The 16,336-nt window shown below is 38.8% G+C and overlaps 1 protein-coding gene across 12 annotated transcripts in view; it reads right to left on the bottom strand.

Annotated features, from left to right (window-relative positions):
* ACOT12 (acyl-CoA thioesterase 12) overlaps positions 1 to 14,917 on the bottom strand; it is a 51,334-nt gene extending 36,417 nt beyond the window's left edge. For 6 of the 12 annotated variants that reach the window (XM_060009211.2, XM_069540599.1, XM_069540605.1 and 3 more), the window contains exons 1-2: positions 9,879 to 9,923; positions 4,925 to 4,985 (exon numbers count right to left, since the gene is read on the bottom strand). Coding sequence is in view for 1 of the 12 variants with exons in the window: in XM_060009207.1 (XP_059865190.1) it covers positions 4,925 to 4,985; positions 9,879 to 9,948; positions 14,720 to 14,852 (264 nt within the window). In the remaining 11 variants the exon portion in view is untranslated. Of the gene's footprint in view, positions 1 to 4,779; positions 4,891 to 4,924; positions 4,986 to 9,878; positions 9,949 to 14,719 lie in introns of those variants that run through there. The other 6 variants (XM_069540600.1, XM_069540601.1, XM_069540606.1 and 3 more) reach the window with 4 other exon arrangements.
* Between the last annotated feature and the right edge of the window lie 1,419 nt (positions 14,918 to 16,336).

Genomic DNA, 16,336 nt, shown 5'->3' with positions numbered 1-16,336 from the left:
ATCCTTTCTCAGTTCCTTCATTTGCAAATATTTTCTCCCATTCTGCGGGTTGTCTTTTCATCTTGTTTATGGTTTCCTTTGCTGTGCAAAAGCTTTTAAGTTTCATTAGGTGCCATTTGTTTATTGTTTTTATTTCCATTTCTCTAGGAGGTGGGTCAAAAAGGATCTTGCTGTGATTTATGTCATGTAGTATTCTGCCTATGTTTTCCTCTAAGAATTTTATAGTGTCTGGTCTTACATACAGGTCTCTAATCCATTTTGAGTTTATTTTTGTGTATGGTGTTAGAAAGTGTTCTAATTTCATTCTTTTACATGTAGCTGTCCAGTTCTCCCACCACCACTTATTGAAGAGGCTGTCTTCTCCATTGTATATTCTTGCCTCCTTTATCAAAGATAAGGTGACCATATGTGCATGGGTTTATCTCTGGGCTTTTTATCCTGTTCCATTGATCTATATTTCTGTTTTTGTGCCAGTACCATACTGTCTTGATTACTGTAGCTTTGTAGTATACAATGGAGTCAGGGAGCCTGATTCCTCCAGCTCCATTTTTTTTTCTCAAGATTGCTTTGGCTATTTGGGGTCTTCTGTGTTTCCATACAAATTGTGAAATTTTTTGTTCTAGTTCTGTGAAAAATGCCAGTGGTAGTTTGATAGGGATTGCATTGAATATGTAGATTGCTTTGGGTAGTAGATTCATTTTCACAATGTTGATTCTTCCAATCCAAGAACATGGTATATCTCTCCATCTGTTTGTATCACCTTTAATTTCTTTCATCAGTGTCTTATAGTTTTCTGAATACAGATCTTTTGTCTCCCTAGGTAGGTTTATTCCTAGGTATTTTATTCTTTTTGTTGCAATGGTAAATGGGAGTGTTTCCTTAATTTCTCTTTCAGATTTTTCATCATTAGTGTATAGCAATGCAAGAGATTTCTGTGCATTGATTTTGTATCCTGCTACTATACTAAATTCATTGATTAGCTCTAGTAGTTTTCTGGTAGCATCTTTAGGATTCTCTATGTATAGTATCATGCCATCTGCAAACAGTGACAGTTTTACTTCTTTTCCAATTTGTATTCCTTTTATTTCTTTTTCTTCTCTGATTGCTGTGGCTAAAACTTCCAAAACTATGTTGAATAATAGTGGTGAGAGTGGGCAACCTTGCCTTCTTCATGATCTTAGTGGAAATGGTTTCAATTTTTCACCATTGACAATGATGTTGGCTGTGGGTTTGTCATATATGGCCTTTATTATGTTGAAGTAAGTTCCCTCTATGTATACTTTCTCGAGGGTTTTTGTCATAAATCGGTGTTGAATGTTGTTGAAAGCTTTTTCTGCATCTATTGAGTTGATCATATGGTTTTTATCTTTCAATTTGTTAATATGGTTTATCACATTGATTGATTTGCATATATTGAAGAATCCTTGCATTCCTGGGATACACCCCACTTGATCATGGTGTGTGATCCTTTAAATGTGATGTTGGATTCTGTTTGCTAGTATTTTGTTGAGGATTTTTGCATCTATGTTCATTAGTGACATTGGCCTGTAGTTTTCCTTCTTTGTGACATCTTTGTCTGATTTTGGTATCAGGGTGATGGTGGCCTCGTAGAATTTATTTGGGAGTGTTCCTCCCTTTGCTATATTTTGGAAGAGTTTGGGAAGGATAGGTATTAGCTCTTCTCTAAATGTTTGACAGAATTTACCTGTGAAGCCATCTGGTCCTGGACTTTTGTTTGTTGGAAGATTTTTAATCACAGTCTCAATTTCAGTGCTTGTGATTGGCCTGTTTGTATTTTCTATTTCTTCCTGGTTCAGTCTCAGGAGGTTGTGCATTTCTAAGAATTTGCCCATTTCTTCCAGGTTGTCCATTTTATTGGCATATAGTTGCTTGTAGTAATCTCTCATGATCCTTTGTATTTCTGCAGTGTCAGTTGTTACTTCTCCTTTTTCATTTTTATTCTACTGATTTCAGTCTGCTCCCTTTTTTTCTTGATGAGTTTGGCGAATGGTTTATCAATTTTGTTTATCTTCTCAAAGAAACCTCTTTTAGTTTTATTGATCTTTGCCTATCATTTCCTTCATTTCTTTCTCATTTATTTCTGATCTGATCTTTCTGGTTTCTTTCCTTCTGCTAACTTTGGGTTTTTTTGTTCTTCTTTCTCTAATTGCTTTAGGTGTAAAGTTAGGTTGTTTATTTGAGATGTTTCTTGTTTCTTGAGGTAGGATTGTATTGCTATAAACTTCTCTCTTAGAACTGCTTTTGCTACATCCCATAGGTTTTGGGTTGTTGTGTTTTCATTGTCATTTGCTCCTAGGAATTTTTTGATTTCCTCTTTGATTTCTTCAGTGATCTCTTGCTTATTTAGTAGCGTATTGTTTAGCCTCCATGTGTTTGTATTTTTTACAGATTTTTTTTCCTGTAATTGATATCTAGTCTCATAGCGTTGTGATCAGAAAAGTTACTTGATACAATTTCAGTTTTCTTAAATTTACCAAGGCTTGACTAGTGACCCAAGATATGGTCTATCCTGGAGAATGTTCCAAGAGCACTTGAGAAGAAAGTATAATCTGATGTTTTTGGATGGAATGTCCTATAAATATCAATTAAGTCCATCTTGTTTAATGTATCATTTAAAGCTTGTGTTTCCTTATTTATTTTCATTTTGGATGATCTGTCCATTGGTGAAAGTGGGGTGTTAAAATCCCTTACTATTATTGTGTTACTGTTGATTTCTCCTTTTATGGCTGTTAGCATTTGCCTTATGTATTGAGGTGCTCCTTTTTTGGGTGCATAAATATTTACAATTGTTATATCTTCTTCTTGGATTGATCTCTTGATCATTATGTAGTGTCCTTCTTTGTCTCTTGTAATAGTCTTTATTTTGAAGTCTATTTTTTCTGATATGAGAATTGCTACTCCAGCTTTCTTTTGATTTCCATTTGAGTAGAATATCTTTTTCCATCCCCTCACTTTCAGTCTGTATGTGTCCCTAGGTCTGAGGTGGGTCTCTTATAGACAGCATATGCAGCTCAATATCAAAAAAACAACCCAATCCAAGAATGGGCAGAAGACCTAAATAGACATTTCTCCAAAGAAGATATACAGATTGCCAACAAACACATGAGAGGGTGCTCAGCATCACTAATCATTAGAGAAATGCAAATCAAAACTATAATGAGTTATCACCTCACACCTGCCAGAATGGCCATCATCAAAAAATCTACAAACAATAAATGCTGGAGAGGGTGTGGAGAAAAGGGAACCCTCTTGCACTGTTGGTAGGAATGTATATTGATACAGCTACGATGGAGAACAGTATGGAGGGTCCTTAAAAAACTAAAAATAGAACAACCATACGACCTACCAATCCCACTACTGGGCATATACCCTGAGAAAACCATAATTCAAAAAGAGTCATGTACCCCAATGTTTATTGCAGCTCTATTTCCAATAGCCAGGACATGGAAGCAACCTAAGTGTCCACTGAAAGATGAACAGATAAAGAAGATGTGGCACATATATACAATGGAATATTAGCCATAAAAAGAAATGAAATTGAGTTATTTGTAGTGAGGTGGATGGACCTTAGAGACTGTCATACAGAGTGAAGTACATCAGAAAGAGAAAAACAAATACTGTATGCTAACACATATATATGGAATCTAAAAAAAAAATATTGGGTCTGAAGAACCTAGGGGCAGGACAGGAATAAAGGCGCAGACATAGAGAATGGACTTGAGCACCCGAGGAGGGGGTAGGGTAAGCTGGGACGCAGTGAGAGAGTGACATCGACATATATACACTACCAAAAGTAAAACAGATAGCTAGTGGGAAGTAACCACATAGCACAGGGAGATCAGCTCAGTGCTTTGTGTCCACCTAGAGGGATGGGATAGGGATGGTGGGAGGGAGATGCAAGAGGGAGGACATATGGGGATGTATATATATATGTATAGCTGATTGACTTTGTTATAAAGCAGAAACACACCATAGTAAAGCAATTATACTCCAATAAAGATGTTAAAAAATTTTTTTAATAAAAAGGGAAAATTTGGACGCATAAACACACACACACACAGGGAGAACACCATGTGCAGATGAAGGCTGAGATCAGGGTGAAGCAAACCACTGGCAAACCACCAGAGGTTAGGAGGGAGGATGGGGGCAGATTCTTTCCCATAGGCCTTGGAAGGAACCAACCCTACTGACACCTTGATTTAGGACTGTTAGCCTCCAGAACAGTGAGACAATAAATTTCTGTTGTTTAAGGCACCTAATCTGTGAAACTTTGTCATAGAATCCCTAAGAAACAAATGTAAGTCCCTACATGTCTTTTGTGCCCAGAGATCAAAGGGACTGCTACTGAGCAAACTACAAGTTGCAACATGGGATCCATGAACTCCTTTCCTGCTATTTTAACCTGGATAGAGACTTCAAAATCTCCCAAGAATTTTGTATTCATAGCTATAATAAAGAAAAGAAAACCAGGTAGGCGAAGAAGAAAAATCTAAGCTTCCCTTCTTGCTCCAATTACTCTGTCTTTCAAAAACTAGTTAATCGTGGGGCTAGTTTTCATTATAGGTGAGGAGATAGAGAACAAGTAGAATTAGAATAGTAATAGAGTCAGAATAATTAAGAAATAAAACCTATACCTGGCAAAGAACCAAGGGAGTGCCCTCCCTTGTATGTTTACTTTGTGTATATCCTTTTATGTAAAAATAGTTCATTGCATCACATTTAATTTTAGTAGCAGGGAAACACAGGCTTATTATTTACCTGTGAGCCTGACTACAGATTCAAGGGCCTTCTGAAATTCAGAATCACATGAACTCCAAGTTATTCCAGGCCTCCTCCTCTCTCCTCTGTAAACAATGAAGAAATGAGCACCAACAGGCAGAAGGAAGAAAAGGGAGCCTCTTACCTCCATGCTTGTGCTGAACGCTCTAGTAACTTTCGCTTTGATGGTTATAACTTGTCCAACTCTAGATAAAAAAAAAAAAACAGTAATTCTAGCACATCTCATTTCAGACTTGGAGATTCACTTAAATGTGTGTGCCATAGAACAGTTCCACCTTATGCTGATAATGTTCATGCATGAGAAACTCAATAACATAACGAGACAGCACTAAAAATAGATACTGATTATTGTAAGCCACACAAGAGTTAGCTGACTACCTCTTTTTAACAGAAAACGGCCTTTGCAAAGATGGTGTGCAAAATGATTTCCAAATCTACAACAGATACTTGACTGTACCACAGCTGTTTGGTTAAGAGAAAACGAACACACATGCAAACCTATACAACTGATATTTTTAAATGTTGGTTAACAAATAAATGGTAAACATACAAGCAAGCAAACAAACTGAATACCTTCACTCAGTTTACAGGAGCCCTCAATGTTGCCAGATGATCCATTCACTCCACATTATTACTGGGACTCTGGTCATGTAACCCTAGTTGTTTCAAAGCTTTTGTGTTCTGGCCCTTCAGTCACCTAAGGGTCTACCCAATATAAGCCTCCTCAATTTTTCTCCCTGACTTCAAATTCGAACTACATTCTCACTATTCTTCTCAATCTTCTATTTCAGGGGAAGAAAAATAGATCTCTTCCAGACCTCTTTCTTTACCCGTGCCCTTGATCCCGTCCTACTCTTACCTTTCCTCCTGCACCATGGCCTGGCTTAGGCAGCTCTTTCCTCTTTTGTACCCTCAATCTCTGCCCCTTCCTTGACTCCTTATCAGTCTGTGAAAATGTTCAAGGCTTTTCCTTGCTAAAAATCTTTCTCTCAAGTTTATTCTATCACAACATTTTTTTCTCTTCTCCTCTATATTTCTCCATATTCAAACTTCCTAAAATAATCTTTTTCTTTTTCCAGCTCATACATTTAACAAATGTTTACTGAGTTACAACTAGTCCTGGCGCGAAACTAAGACCTCAGGATACAATGATTAACAAGATAAGGTTGATGACATCAAGGAGACCAGTCTTCACTTGGGACATCAGGATGCAGACAGATGAAGTGCAACGCTATGAAATTTTTCAGAAGGAAGAAAGAATCAAGTATTGCAAAAACACCCAGAAGTGACTAATGTGAAAAGTCAGGGAAGGAGCCATAGAAGAGGTAACATCTGAGATGGGTCTTAAAAGATTAGGATTTTGTCAGGTTCAGAAGTTTGGGGGTTTCATCTCTCATTCACTTCTCAGCCACTCAAATCTAGCTGTTGCTTCCACATCTTACTCCTGATATCTCCGAAGTCACTTCCTAACAGCTAAATCCAAGGTCTTCTCTCATTTAACAGCATCAATCAACCTCTTTCTTCAGGAAACCTTCTCTTCCCTTGGCTTCCAAAATACTGTTCTCTCTTCATTCTCAGTTTTCTTCACTGATTTCCCTTTCTTAATCCATTCCTTAATGGTAGCCATCCACCAAATTTATGTTCTTTGTTTTTTCTCATTTCGGCCTCTTCCTGAAGACCTTGTTCTCTTCCACAATCCTATCATCTTTATAGAGATGATTCTCAAGTCTAAATCTTTAGCCCGAACCTCATTCTTGAAACACAGAGCCATATTTTCAAACTTCTCTCAGCAGATTCAGCTAATGGTTATGGAGGCCCTACTAGGCTGAGTGATAGCTGCTTACACACACATTACCTAATTTCACTTAATCCCCACACTTAGCACATGCAAACCCAAACCAATTTTCTCTTTTCCTTAAACTTGTTCCTCCTAGATTTCCTAACTCTGTTTGGTAAAGTTTCTAGCAGAGATTTACAGTGATAACACGAGGCAGAGAGTCCCTCTTCAAAGCTACTGTAGTACTTTGTACTCATATACTACCAAAATCTTCCACCTCTGCCTGTCAGACTCTGAGGAGGGGAAGCATCTTGCCACTTTTTTTTTTGGCCACACAATGTGGCATGTGTAACTTCCCTGACCAGGGCTCAAACCTGCTCCCCCTGCAGTGGAAGTGCTGAGTCTTAACCACTGGACCACCAGGGAAGTCCACCTTGCCACGTTTTTGTCTCTTTTGTGAACTCTGCCCTTCCTTTAAAAGCAGGAGACATTCTGCTTTTCATTCTGCTAAAATCCCAAGTAAAATCAATTTCATAGCATGGCATTCAAGGTCTTCTGTTACCCAGCCCCACAGTGCTGCTGGGGCATCATCTCTGCACGCCAGGCTTTTCCTAAGCACCCCCCACTTCTTCCCACCTCAATGCTTAGGCTCTTACATGTATGTACCTCATCTTGTGAAGTCCTTTTCCTATTCACCAGTGAAAATCTATACCTCATTCAAGGCCCACATTAAATACTACCTCCATCATGAAACTCTCATTGGTTCTCCAGTCAAAATGTACCTTTTATCTACCCCACAGAATTTATATCTCACCCTAGGCATGCATCCTATCATACTTTCTATTCTGATGACTATGTATTTGTCTGACTTTCTTACCAGACTGAGTGACTGCCACACTTCAGTATTGTGTCATAAACATTCATATATTCTATTGAACCTAGGGCAGTACTTTTGGTATATTCAATATATATTGTGAATTGAAAAAATATCTAATATGGGACTTCCCTGATGGCACAGTGGTTAAGACTCTGCGCTCCCAATGCAGGGGGCCCGGGTTCGATCCCTGGTCTGGAAACTAGATCCCACGTGCATGCTGCAACCAAGAGTTTGCGTGCCACAACTAAGGAGCCCGCCTGCCGCAACTAAGACCTGATGCAACCAAATAAATAAATATTTTAAAAAAATCAATATAGTAAAAAAAAAATAATATGGCTTTTAAACAAATTGTATGGCTTTCTATATGTAGCTTTTAATTTTCTTTTTTTAATGGTGCAGGTCCCATATATTTTAGTGGCCACAAATCCTTTCTGATAACACAAACACAAAATGGTTCAAATGGCAAACCACACTTTAATGATGAGGTTACTAGTTAAGTCTAAGTTACAGAATTTAGGATTCGAAAGTACATAATAGATGTTTTATTGCAATATACTGTTGGCATTCCTAAATTTAATAATGGTGCTTTAATCTATTCCCAAATAAGTTTGGATTTTCAGTAATCTGTAATTGTGTTGAGATACAAACACATGTCAACTTTTTCTACTTCAGGAAAAATCACATAGCTAGTATCTGTGCTTAGTCAATAGACCCAATAGACCTTTATCTATATCTACAAGTCTCTAGAATGTCAAGGGCTCTTTCACTGACACTGCAGCTACCTATGAGAACAAGCATTAGGAGATGTTCAATAAAGGTTGCTGATCACAAAGATAGAAGAAGTGGGTTGGAGAAAGCACTGGATAGAGCATAAGAAGATCCAGTCTCTAAGTATCCTCTGTCCTTTGGCTGGCTCTGGGCCTTAGGCTTCAGTTTCTTATCAGTACAAAGAGATGATTGGGTTGAGTTCTAAAGGTCTTTCCATATCTGTGATTCTAATGCCTACCAAAAATTTCTTTTGGGTTAGCTTTGGAGATATGACTTCTTTATGCATGTCATTTTATTTAACTTAATTTTGTTTGTATGTAAATGAATAAGTGCCAAATAGATAAATGTAAGCTGGAGGTTGTAGAGATGAAGTGGGCATCTCACTGGACAGACTACTTAGGGTTTTGAAAACAGGTGGCAGCTACCCCGTGGTCCTTGAGAACCATCCCAGACTAGAAACAGATGATCTTCTCTCTTCCTTTTTCTAAACATAACATAAGAAAAAGGAAGAGAGAAGATCATCTGTTTCTAGTCTGGGATGGTTCTTTTAGGATCAAGATATTCAGAAAGAAAAAAAAGAGATACAAACATAAAATCAGATAAATTAAGTAAAACCATATAACCCTAGTTTATTACAGTTATTAATGTAACTTCTTTAAAAAAAATAATTCCTAATTCTGTCCACCAAAAAGGCATAGAAATAATGACCAGCCCTGCATCAGTGAGCATGTTAAACAGGTATACAATGAGCAGATACAAAATGTGGTAAACGCTGTAGGACAAATGACCAAGTTTCTTTAAAAAACAAATTGCAAGAGAAAAGAAGAAAGGGAGATTTTTATGTTAAAGGTCATATCAGCCATATTGGATCCTGATTCAATCCATAGACCAATTGTTTAAATTAAAAAAAAATGTTTTTTGAGACCATTGGGAATGATAGTTTTTCTTAATGGTATTGCAGTTACGTTATTATGTTTTCTAAAAGAGCCCTGATCTTTTAGAAATATATACTGAAATATTCAGAGATGATGTCTGGGATTTGCTTCAAAATAATCCAGGTATGTGGGGGAGTATGGAAGAGTATTGATAAAACAACAGCATTTATGAGTTGATTATTGTTGTAGTTAGGTGTTGGGTCCTTGGGGATACATGGTAGTATTCTCTCTACTTTTGTATATGGTTGAAAGATTTGTGTATCTTGAAATTTTCTACAATAAGAGATGGTAAAACATATACACACTCCTACACATAAAATGTTTTTCATAATTTAACACCTCTACTCAGATGAATTAATGTTTACCCAACAACCTAATGATGAAATTCACCATCATAGAGATACTTATTATCATTAATAGTAAAGGAAGGAGCCATTCAGAACCAGCTTTTAGAAATCCTGCAGTGCCTTATACCAGAATGCATTTAATGCTGAGAGCTATTTCTCAACAAAATCAGGGCTGTAAATTTACACTTAATAGTATTTACTAAAAGTAGGTCCTGAAATTATTATTATGTTTTACTGATTTACATTGGTTCAAATGTTACTTATTAACAAATTGGATCCCTGACTCCAAATGAGTACGCTTAGGTGCCACAAATACATGTTGTAAATGAACCAATAAACCCAGGAGAAAGGTGTGATAAAGCAATGCCACTTACCTAGCTGTCTCCTCAAATTGTATGTCATCCACTGAGGCTGTAACACAGGAAACCCCAGCATGTTTTTCAGCTTCAAAAAATAGGTTAAAAATGGGCTGCATTAATAGTTATTTTAAAATATTTCAGCATGCAGGAAAAGGAATAAAACAAGTGGATTTATTCTAGTAACTCATCCTCTTATGCAGTATAGGACCACTGTGCCCACACTTCTGGATGAACTGGATTGATAACAGTTCCTTTGCTCAATAAGTTATTTTTCTACTGCATGGAAATTACTGTACTTTCTCCGAAGTTTTAACTTATACTGTCTTTGATTTGAAATTCAGCACCAATACGCAGCATATCTAGCTATTCAGATAGTAACTTTAGTAAGTTGGTGTCAAATTTAAATATTTTGTCAGGTACTACCCTTCTTTCGTTTAAAAAAACAATGCATCAAAGCTGTATCTATTATCCCACATAACCAGTAGCTGAATATATTTAAACCACTTAACCAGTGCAAGCACTGAACAGTGTGGAAGACCTTAAGTTCATACCCCAAATCAGAGAGAAACTTGTCTGGGCATCAGAGAAATAGAGATGGGCACATAGTAAGTATTTAATCAATATTTATTATTTATTACTACCAAATTCATATGAAATTCACTATGCATTAATTATGTTGGAGGAGAAAAGCATTGAGTAGGGTGAGAGAGATTAGGGAAGCACTCCAGTTATTTCCATGTTCCCTGCCTGCATTTTATAATATTTATTTATTTATTTATTAATTTATTTATTTTTGGCTGTGTTGTGTCTTCGTTGCTGCCCTTGGGCTTTCCCTAGTTGCAGCGAGCAGGGGCTACTCTTCGTTGCGGTGCACGGGCTTCTCATTGTGGTGGCTTCACTTGTTGAAGAGCACAGGCTCTAGGTGCATGGGCTTCAGTAGTAGTGGCACATGGGCTCAGTAGTTGTGGCTTGCAGGCTCTAGAGCGCAGGCTCAGTAGTTGTGGTGCATGTGCTTAGTTGGGATCTTCCTGGATCTTCCTGGACCAGGGCTTGAACCCGTGTTCCCTGCATTGGCAAGCGGATTCTTAACCACTGCGCCACCAGGGAAGTCCCTCTGTCTGCAGTTAATTTGTTGAGATTTTTTTTTTTGATTGTTGGTTTTACTTTATGTAAAAGTATCTGAATTTTTCCTCTTTGGGAAAAATCTTGACATGTGGTTTTTCCAGAATTTCATTTTGAGGAACAGTCAGTTAAAACCCAAACAGACTGCATTAGCTTTTTAAAGAAATTTTAACTCCATTTTAATTTTGGAGACTTCACTCCTGCTGTCATATTATGAAAAAGAGACAGTGAATTATATTGAATTTGCATTCTTTGTGTGTAGTGGATTACTTTAATTGCAATATATATTGATAGTCCCAGGTAAAGTGATATGAGAAAATACTCCAGATAGCAAGTATTTAAAACATTCCTCCCTATGATCTAATTCTGTAGAAAACTGGACATTCTGGTTTTACTAGTTGGAAATAACTATTCTTCCAAATATGCAGATAACATAAACTGAGTTACCAGAAAACTAACCATAGCAGAACTCTGTGTGTGAGTGATGGAGGCGGGGAAATGGGTTTCCCAGCTCTAAAGTTCAATTAGAGGAAGGAAACATAAAAGTATTAGACTCTAGAAAGTTGGGTTCAATTTAATTCAGTATATCAAACATTTGTTAAATTCCCATTGATTTCCAGACACTGAGCTGTTATCAGTCCTATCTTTTAATGAGTCTACTCAGTGACAGAGATCTAGCCATAGTCAATAAAGTGTTGACTAAAGGGTATGTAATAGACATTCATTCTGGTCACCTGACATGAGGGAATGATATGTTGAGTTTATTAAACTATTCTTGTAGGTAAGTGTTACCATGTACATCAACATGAGTTACCAAATTTTGAATGATTTAAATGATAACTAAAGTGCAAAAACCAATAAAAGACTAAATTTTTATTGTATATATTGGGTGTCTTCTATGTATATATAGCACAAAGAAACATAATCATAATAATTATGATTTATTATTGGCCTGGCACTGAGCTAAGTATGCATATCAATTACATGAGGTTGATACTGTTATTAGTTCTATTTTACAAAAGAGGCAATTTTGGCTTACAAAAATCAAATACATTGTTCTAAATAGTTATTTTTACTACAGAAGCAACAGGAACTCTGAGAAAAGAAAAGACCAACCAAGGAATGCTCCCTAGAGAAGTACTTGGCTGCATATGGGATTCAGGAGCTCAACTGCCATGTTTTACATTATAGACTTTCAAGGGCCATTAAATTAAAAATGAAAAATGAAAATATGGGGAACCAACACAGGCCACAATTTTTACCTGTGTTTATTTTCTTTTTACAAGCGTGACAGATATGAATTCAACAGGACCAGTCTGTTCTGGTTCTTGGTTTTGATTGCCCTTCATGCAGTATGCCAGTGAAAGTGGAGAAACCCTAAAGCTATTTCTGATTTCCTGGGGAAACTGAGAGAAGCTGAGGAACAGCTAAGTGGATATAGTCCAGGTATGATGACTGATAAAAATGACGGTGGCTTCATTCATTCTTTCTTTTAACTAATATTGATTGAACACTTGTGCTATGCCAGCCTCTCTGTAAGGTGCTAGAAATATAAAACAGCTACTATCCCTATTCTCATGGAATCTAGTGAGGAGCCAGACATTAATTAAATGAATACATAATAACAAAATGAGTTAGGTGATCTGAAGGAAACATGGATTTTGTGAGGGTCTGTAAACTGAGGAACCACACCTAGGTGGCATGTCAGGGAAGGTTTCCCTGTGGAGAGGATGCTTGAAGTGAGATCTGAAAGATGAGAAGGAGTAAAACAGTTGTGTGTTGTGGAGGAGAGCAGGGAAGGGCTTGCTGGGCAGAAGGAACAGTGACTACAAAGGTCCTGGGGTTTTTGTGGCAAAAATGCAAAAAGCAAGAAGGAGAGTAGGTAAGATAAGGCTGAGGGGAAGGCTGAGGATAAACCATGCACAGGGCCTTGAAGCTCTTGGTTGACAATTTTTATAATATTTAGTATTAAAGATATTGTTTCAGTATCTTTTGGTCTCCAGATGAGCCCGGTGGCTAATTCTAACAAGGTCAGTGGCTAATTCTAATCCTTGTTTTCCTACAAGGATTAACAATAACCGTGTTTCCAAACCAACTTTGTCATAAAGGTTTCTTCAATATTGTATTATTAGTAATATAACTATTAAGGTCCACAGTAACTGGTTATCAATTGACTCCTGCTGTGATCCGAGTTTCCAAAGGTGTAAAACCATAGAAATCTTAATGAAAATTGCAGGAGGGCAATTGTTTCTCCATTATAGGACAGAAGCACTAAGTGAGGTAACTTTAAAAGTCACATCAATATTCACATAATGAATTCAGTTGCCATGGCAATAGGCATGGCAACTGAATAATTTCTATACTTGTTTCTCATACATGTGAATTGCTTTTATATTCATGTCTCCATTATTGTTATTATAACAGACCTCAAATCCTGATAAAAACTGTTAAGACAGAAACCAAACAGACCTATCAACAAACAGAAAATAAACAGATTGGCATCAGATATATGACTGAATTTTGCGGGTGGTTAACACACAGGGGATTAGAAACTCTATGCACACTCATTGAAGAAAACAGGAATTTGTAATCAGCTGAGCGTTACTTTTGTCCTGTATAAAATAAGAGTCCTGGGATACACGATCTTAAGCTCCTTCCAGCTCTAATATTTTATCCTAACATATTTTACTTAAAATGTACATTTGCTGAGTCTATTAAGTGCCTTACGCAAAGCCTGGCTTCCTTTTAGAAATGAGATTCCAAGTTCTGGACCCATCCATCCAATTACCCATCCATATAATCAGGAAGTTTTTATTTAGTGCTTACTTATTAAGTGCTTACTAAGCTTCAGTTTACATGCTAATTGGCCAGGCAGGAAATAAAAGGTGAACATATATGTACACAAAGTAATTACGGATTGTGCTAAGTGGTGTGGAGGAATTTGGAAAGGGTGTTGTGATGAAAGGGTGCAAATGTAAAGGAGGTAGTTAGGAAAGACTGCTCTGCATAAATGATATTTAGTGGAGATGGAATGCATGGAAAGGGCCAAGAGAAGAGTGTAAAGGCAAAAATAACAGCAGGTGCAAAGGTCCTTCGCAGAGACTACATGACGGTGTGGAAGGCAACAAACTGAATTCAGAAGCAGATATAAGAGGTGAGTGATGTATTAAACTAGACATTAAAGAGATTTGCAGAAATGTAAACCAGTACTCTAAGTACATTTTTGTTCTTGCTGAAAATATAGTTATTTTACAATAAAAACATGTAATGGGTTTTTGTTCTTTTCAAATGAATTATTTTTTAAAATTTCGCATATGGTAAATATGGGTAAAAGAACAAACACGAAAGCTCTCTGGGGGTCCTCGTTTATTTTATGGGGTAAAGGAGTCCTAAGACTAAAAGGTTTGAGAACCACTGGTCTAGGTCATTCCCAGTGTTGGATGAACAATCTCAATCATTACTTCCCAGGTGCACGGGGTTTAAAGCTCTGTCAATACCCTCCTCTCCTTCCTTCTCCCTCCTCACCGATCAGGGGTCCTGGTGTGACAGCATCCCGACCTCTGCCGTCTGGACCTCCGTCACCCCGCATCCCCACATCCCAGCCCGCTTCCCAGTTCCCAGACACGCCCCTCCGCTACACACACTGGGCCCCGCCCCCACTCAGGGCTCCTCCACTCCAGACCCCCGGCACCCTGGGTCTCCCCCATCCTACCCTCCCCTTCCAGCACCCCTACCCGCCAGGCAGGCGGCAGCGTCGATCCACTTGAGCAGCTGAGCGGCGCTCAGCTCTCCGCGGAGGTTGGCGTGCGCGGGCTGGATGGCCTGGCTCACGTGCACCTCGCCGGGCGCCGGCCGCTCCAGCTCCATGGCCGGTCAAGAGTGCGAAGCAACCGGCCCTGGCCGCCGCCCGGCCACCAACTGGGCCCGCCCCCACTCCAAAGGGCACCGAGCCGCTGCCACCCCGGCCCCGCACCCCGCGCCCTGCTGGCCACTGGGCCACCTGGTGCACCGGGAGGTGAGATTTAAGGGGCCAGGAATACCGCGAGGAGGGCGAAAGGGAACTCTCTTCTGTCTCAGAAGACACTGACTCGGGCGGCCGAGGTTGGCAAAGCTGGAACTAGACCGGGTTTCTCACCTATGAAGGGGGGATAGCAGTACTTATCTCAAGAGGACTGTGCAGAGAATTAAATGAGATAAAGTACAAAAGTCATAGCGTGTGCCCGGCTAAGGTGACATAGGTGTTTGCCAAGTAAAGAGTGAGGTTATTATCAGTCTGAAGAACTTGACAGGTGATGGGGAGTTAATAATTAATTAGTTAAATGCTGTCCAGAGAAATGTAGACCTTTTGCTTTAGAAGTTGATTTTAAAGTATTTGACTTATTTTCTTTTTTTTCTGGCTGTAGACTGCCAGGTAGGGTGGGCACTCACTCTTCCCATCCCTAGTTCAAAATACACCTTCTGAGTCTTAGGATAATATAATGGCTCCAAAACCCCCTGTTATTCATCTTTTTGTTATGAAATTACCTCCACTGCCAAACAAACGGAGAAAAATTTAAAAAGGGCTGATCTTTGCTGGCACATCAGAAGTTACCCAATAAGGGAAGTCAACCTTTTGGTTTTAATATAGAGAATTTACAGTTAAAAGCTTCCAACTTGGACTTCCCTGGTGGCGCAGTGGTTAAGAATCCACCTGCCAATGCAAGGGTTCGAGCCCTGGTCTGGGAAGATTCCACATGCCACAGAGCAACTAAGCCCATGTGCCACAACTACTGAGCCTGCGCTCTAGAGCCCGCGAACCACAACTACCGAGCCCATGTGCTGCAACTACTGAAGCCCACGCGCCTAGAGCCCATGCTCTGCAACAAGAGAAGCCACTGCAATGAGAAGCCTGTGCACCTCAACGAAGAGTAGCCCCCGCTCGGCGCAACTAGAGAAAAGCCCGTGCGCAGCAACGAAGACCCAACACAGCCATAAATAAATAAATAAATAAATAAATTAATTAAACAAAACAAAAAAACCTGTCAACTCATTACAAATGAGCCCAACAAATCCCAAGAGAATTTCTTCTTTATGAGAGACGGAATCTAGAACATTAGCGTTCTCATTGTCAAACTTTAGCACATATAAGCTGTTACACTTTCTAGAGCTGAAATCAGTGACTCTACAAAGCAGTTTCCATTATGGAAACAGTGACACCAGAAAACCTCCAGCATGTTATAGAGCCATAGATGTCATATTGTGAGGGCTGGCTGCATCTGGGATGGGTGAGGGAATGGACACCTGGAGAGAAAACCATGTGTCAGACAGGCAGCTGATGTAAAAGGAGCAGTTAAGATAGTAGGGCACCTGAC

Source organism: Delphinus delphis, chromosome 3, assembly GCF_949987515.2.
Source record: "Delphinus delphis chromosome 3, mDelDel1.2, whole genome shotgun sequence".
In the NCBI taxonomy this organism is placed as follows: Eukaryota; Metazoa; Chordata; class Mammalia; order Artiodactyla; family Delphinidae; genus Delphinus; species Delphinus delphis.
Note: the sequence above shows the minus strand (reverse complement) of the source record. Positions and strands in the feature narration are given on the sequence as shown.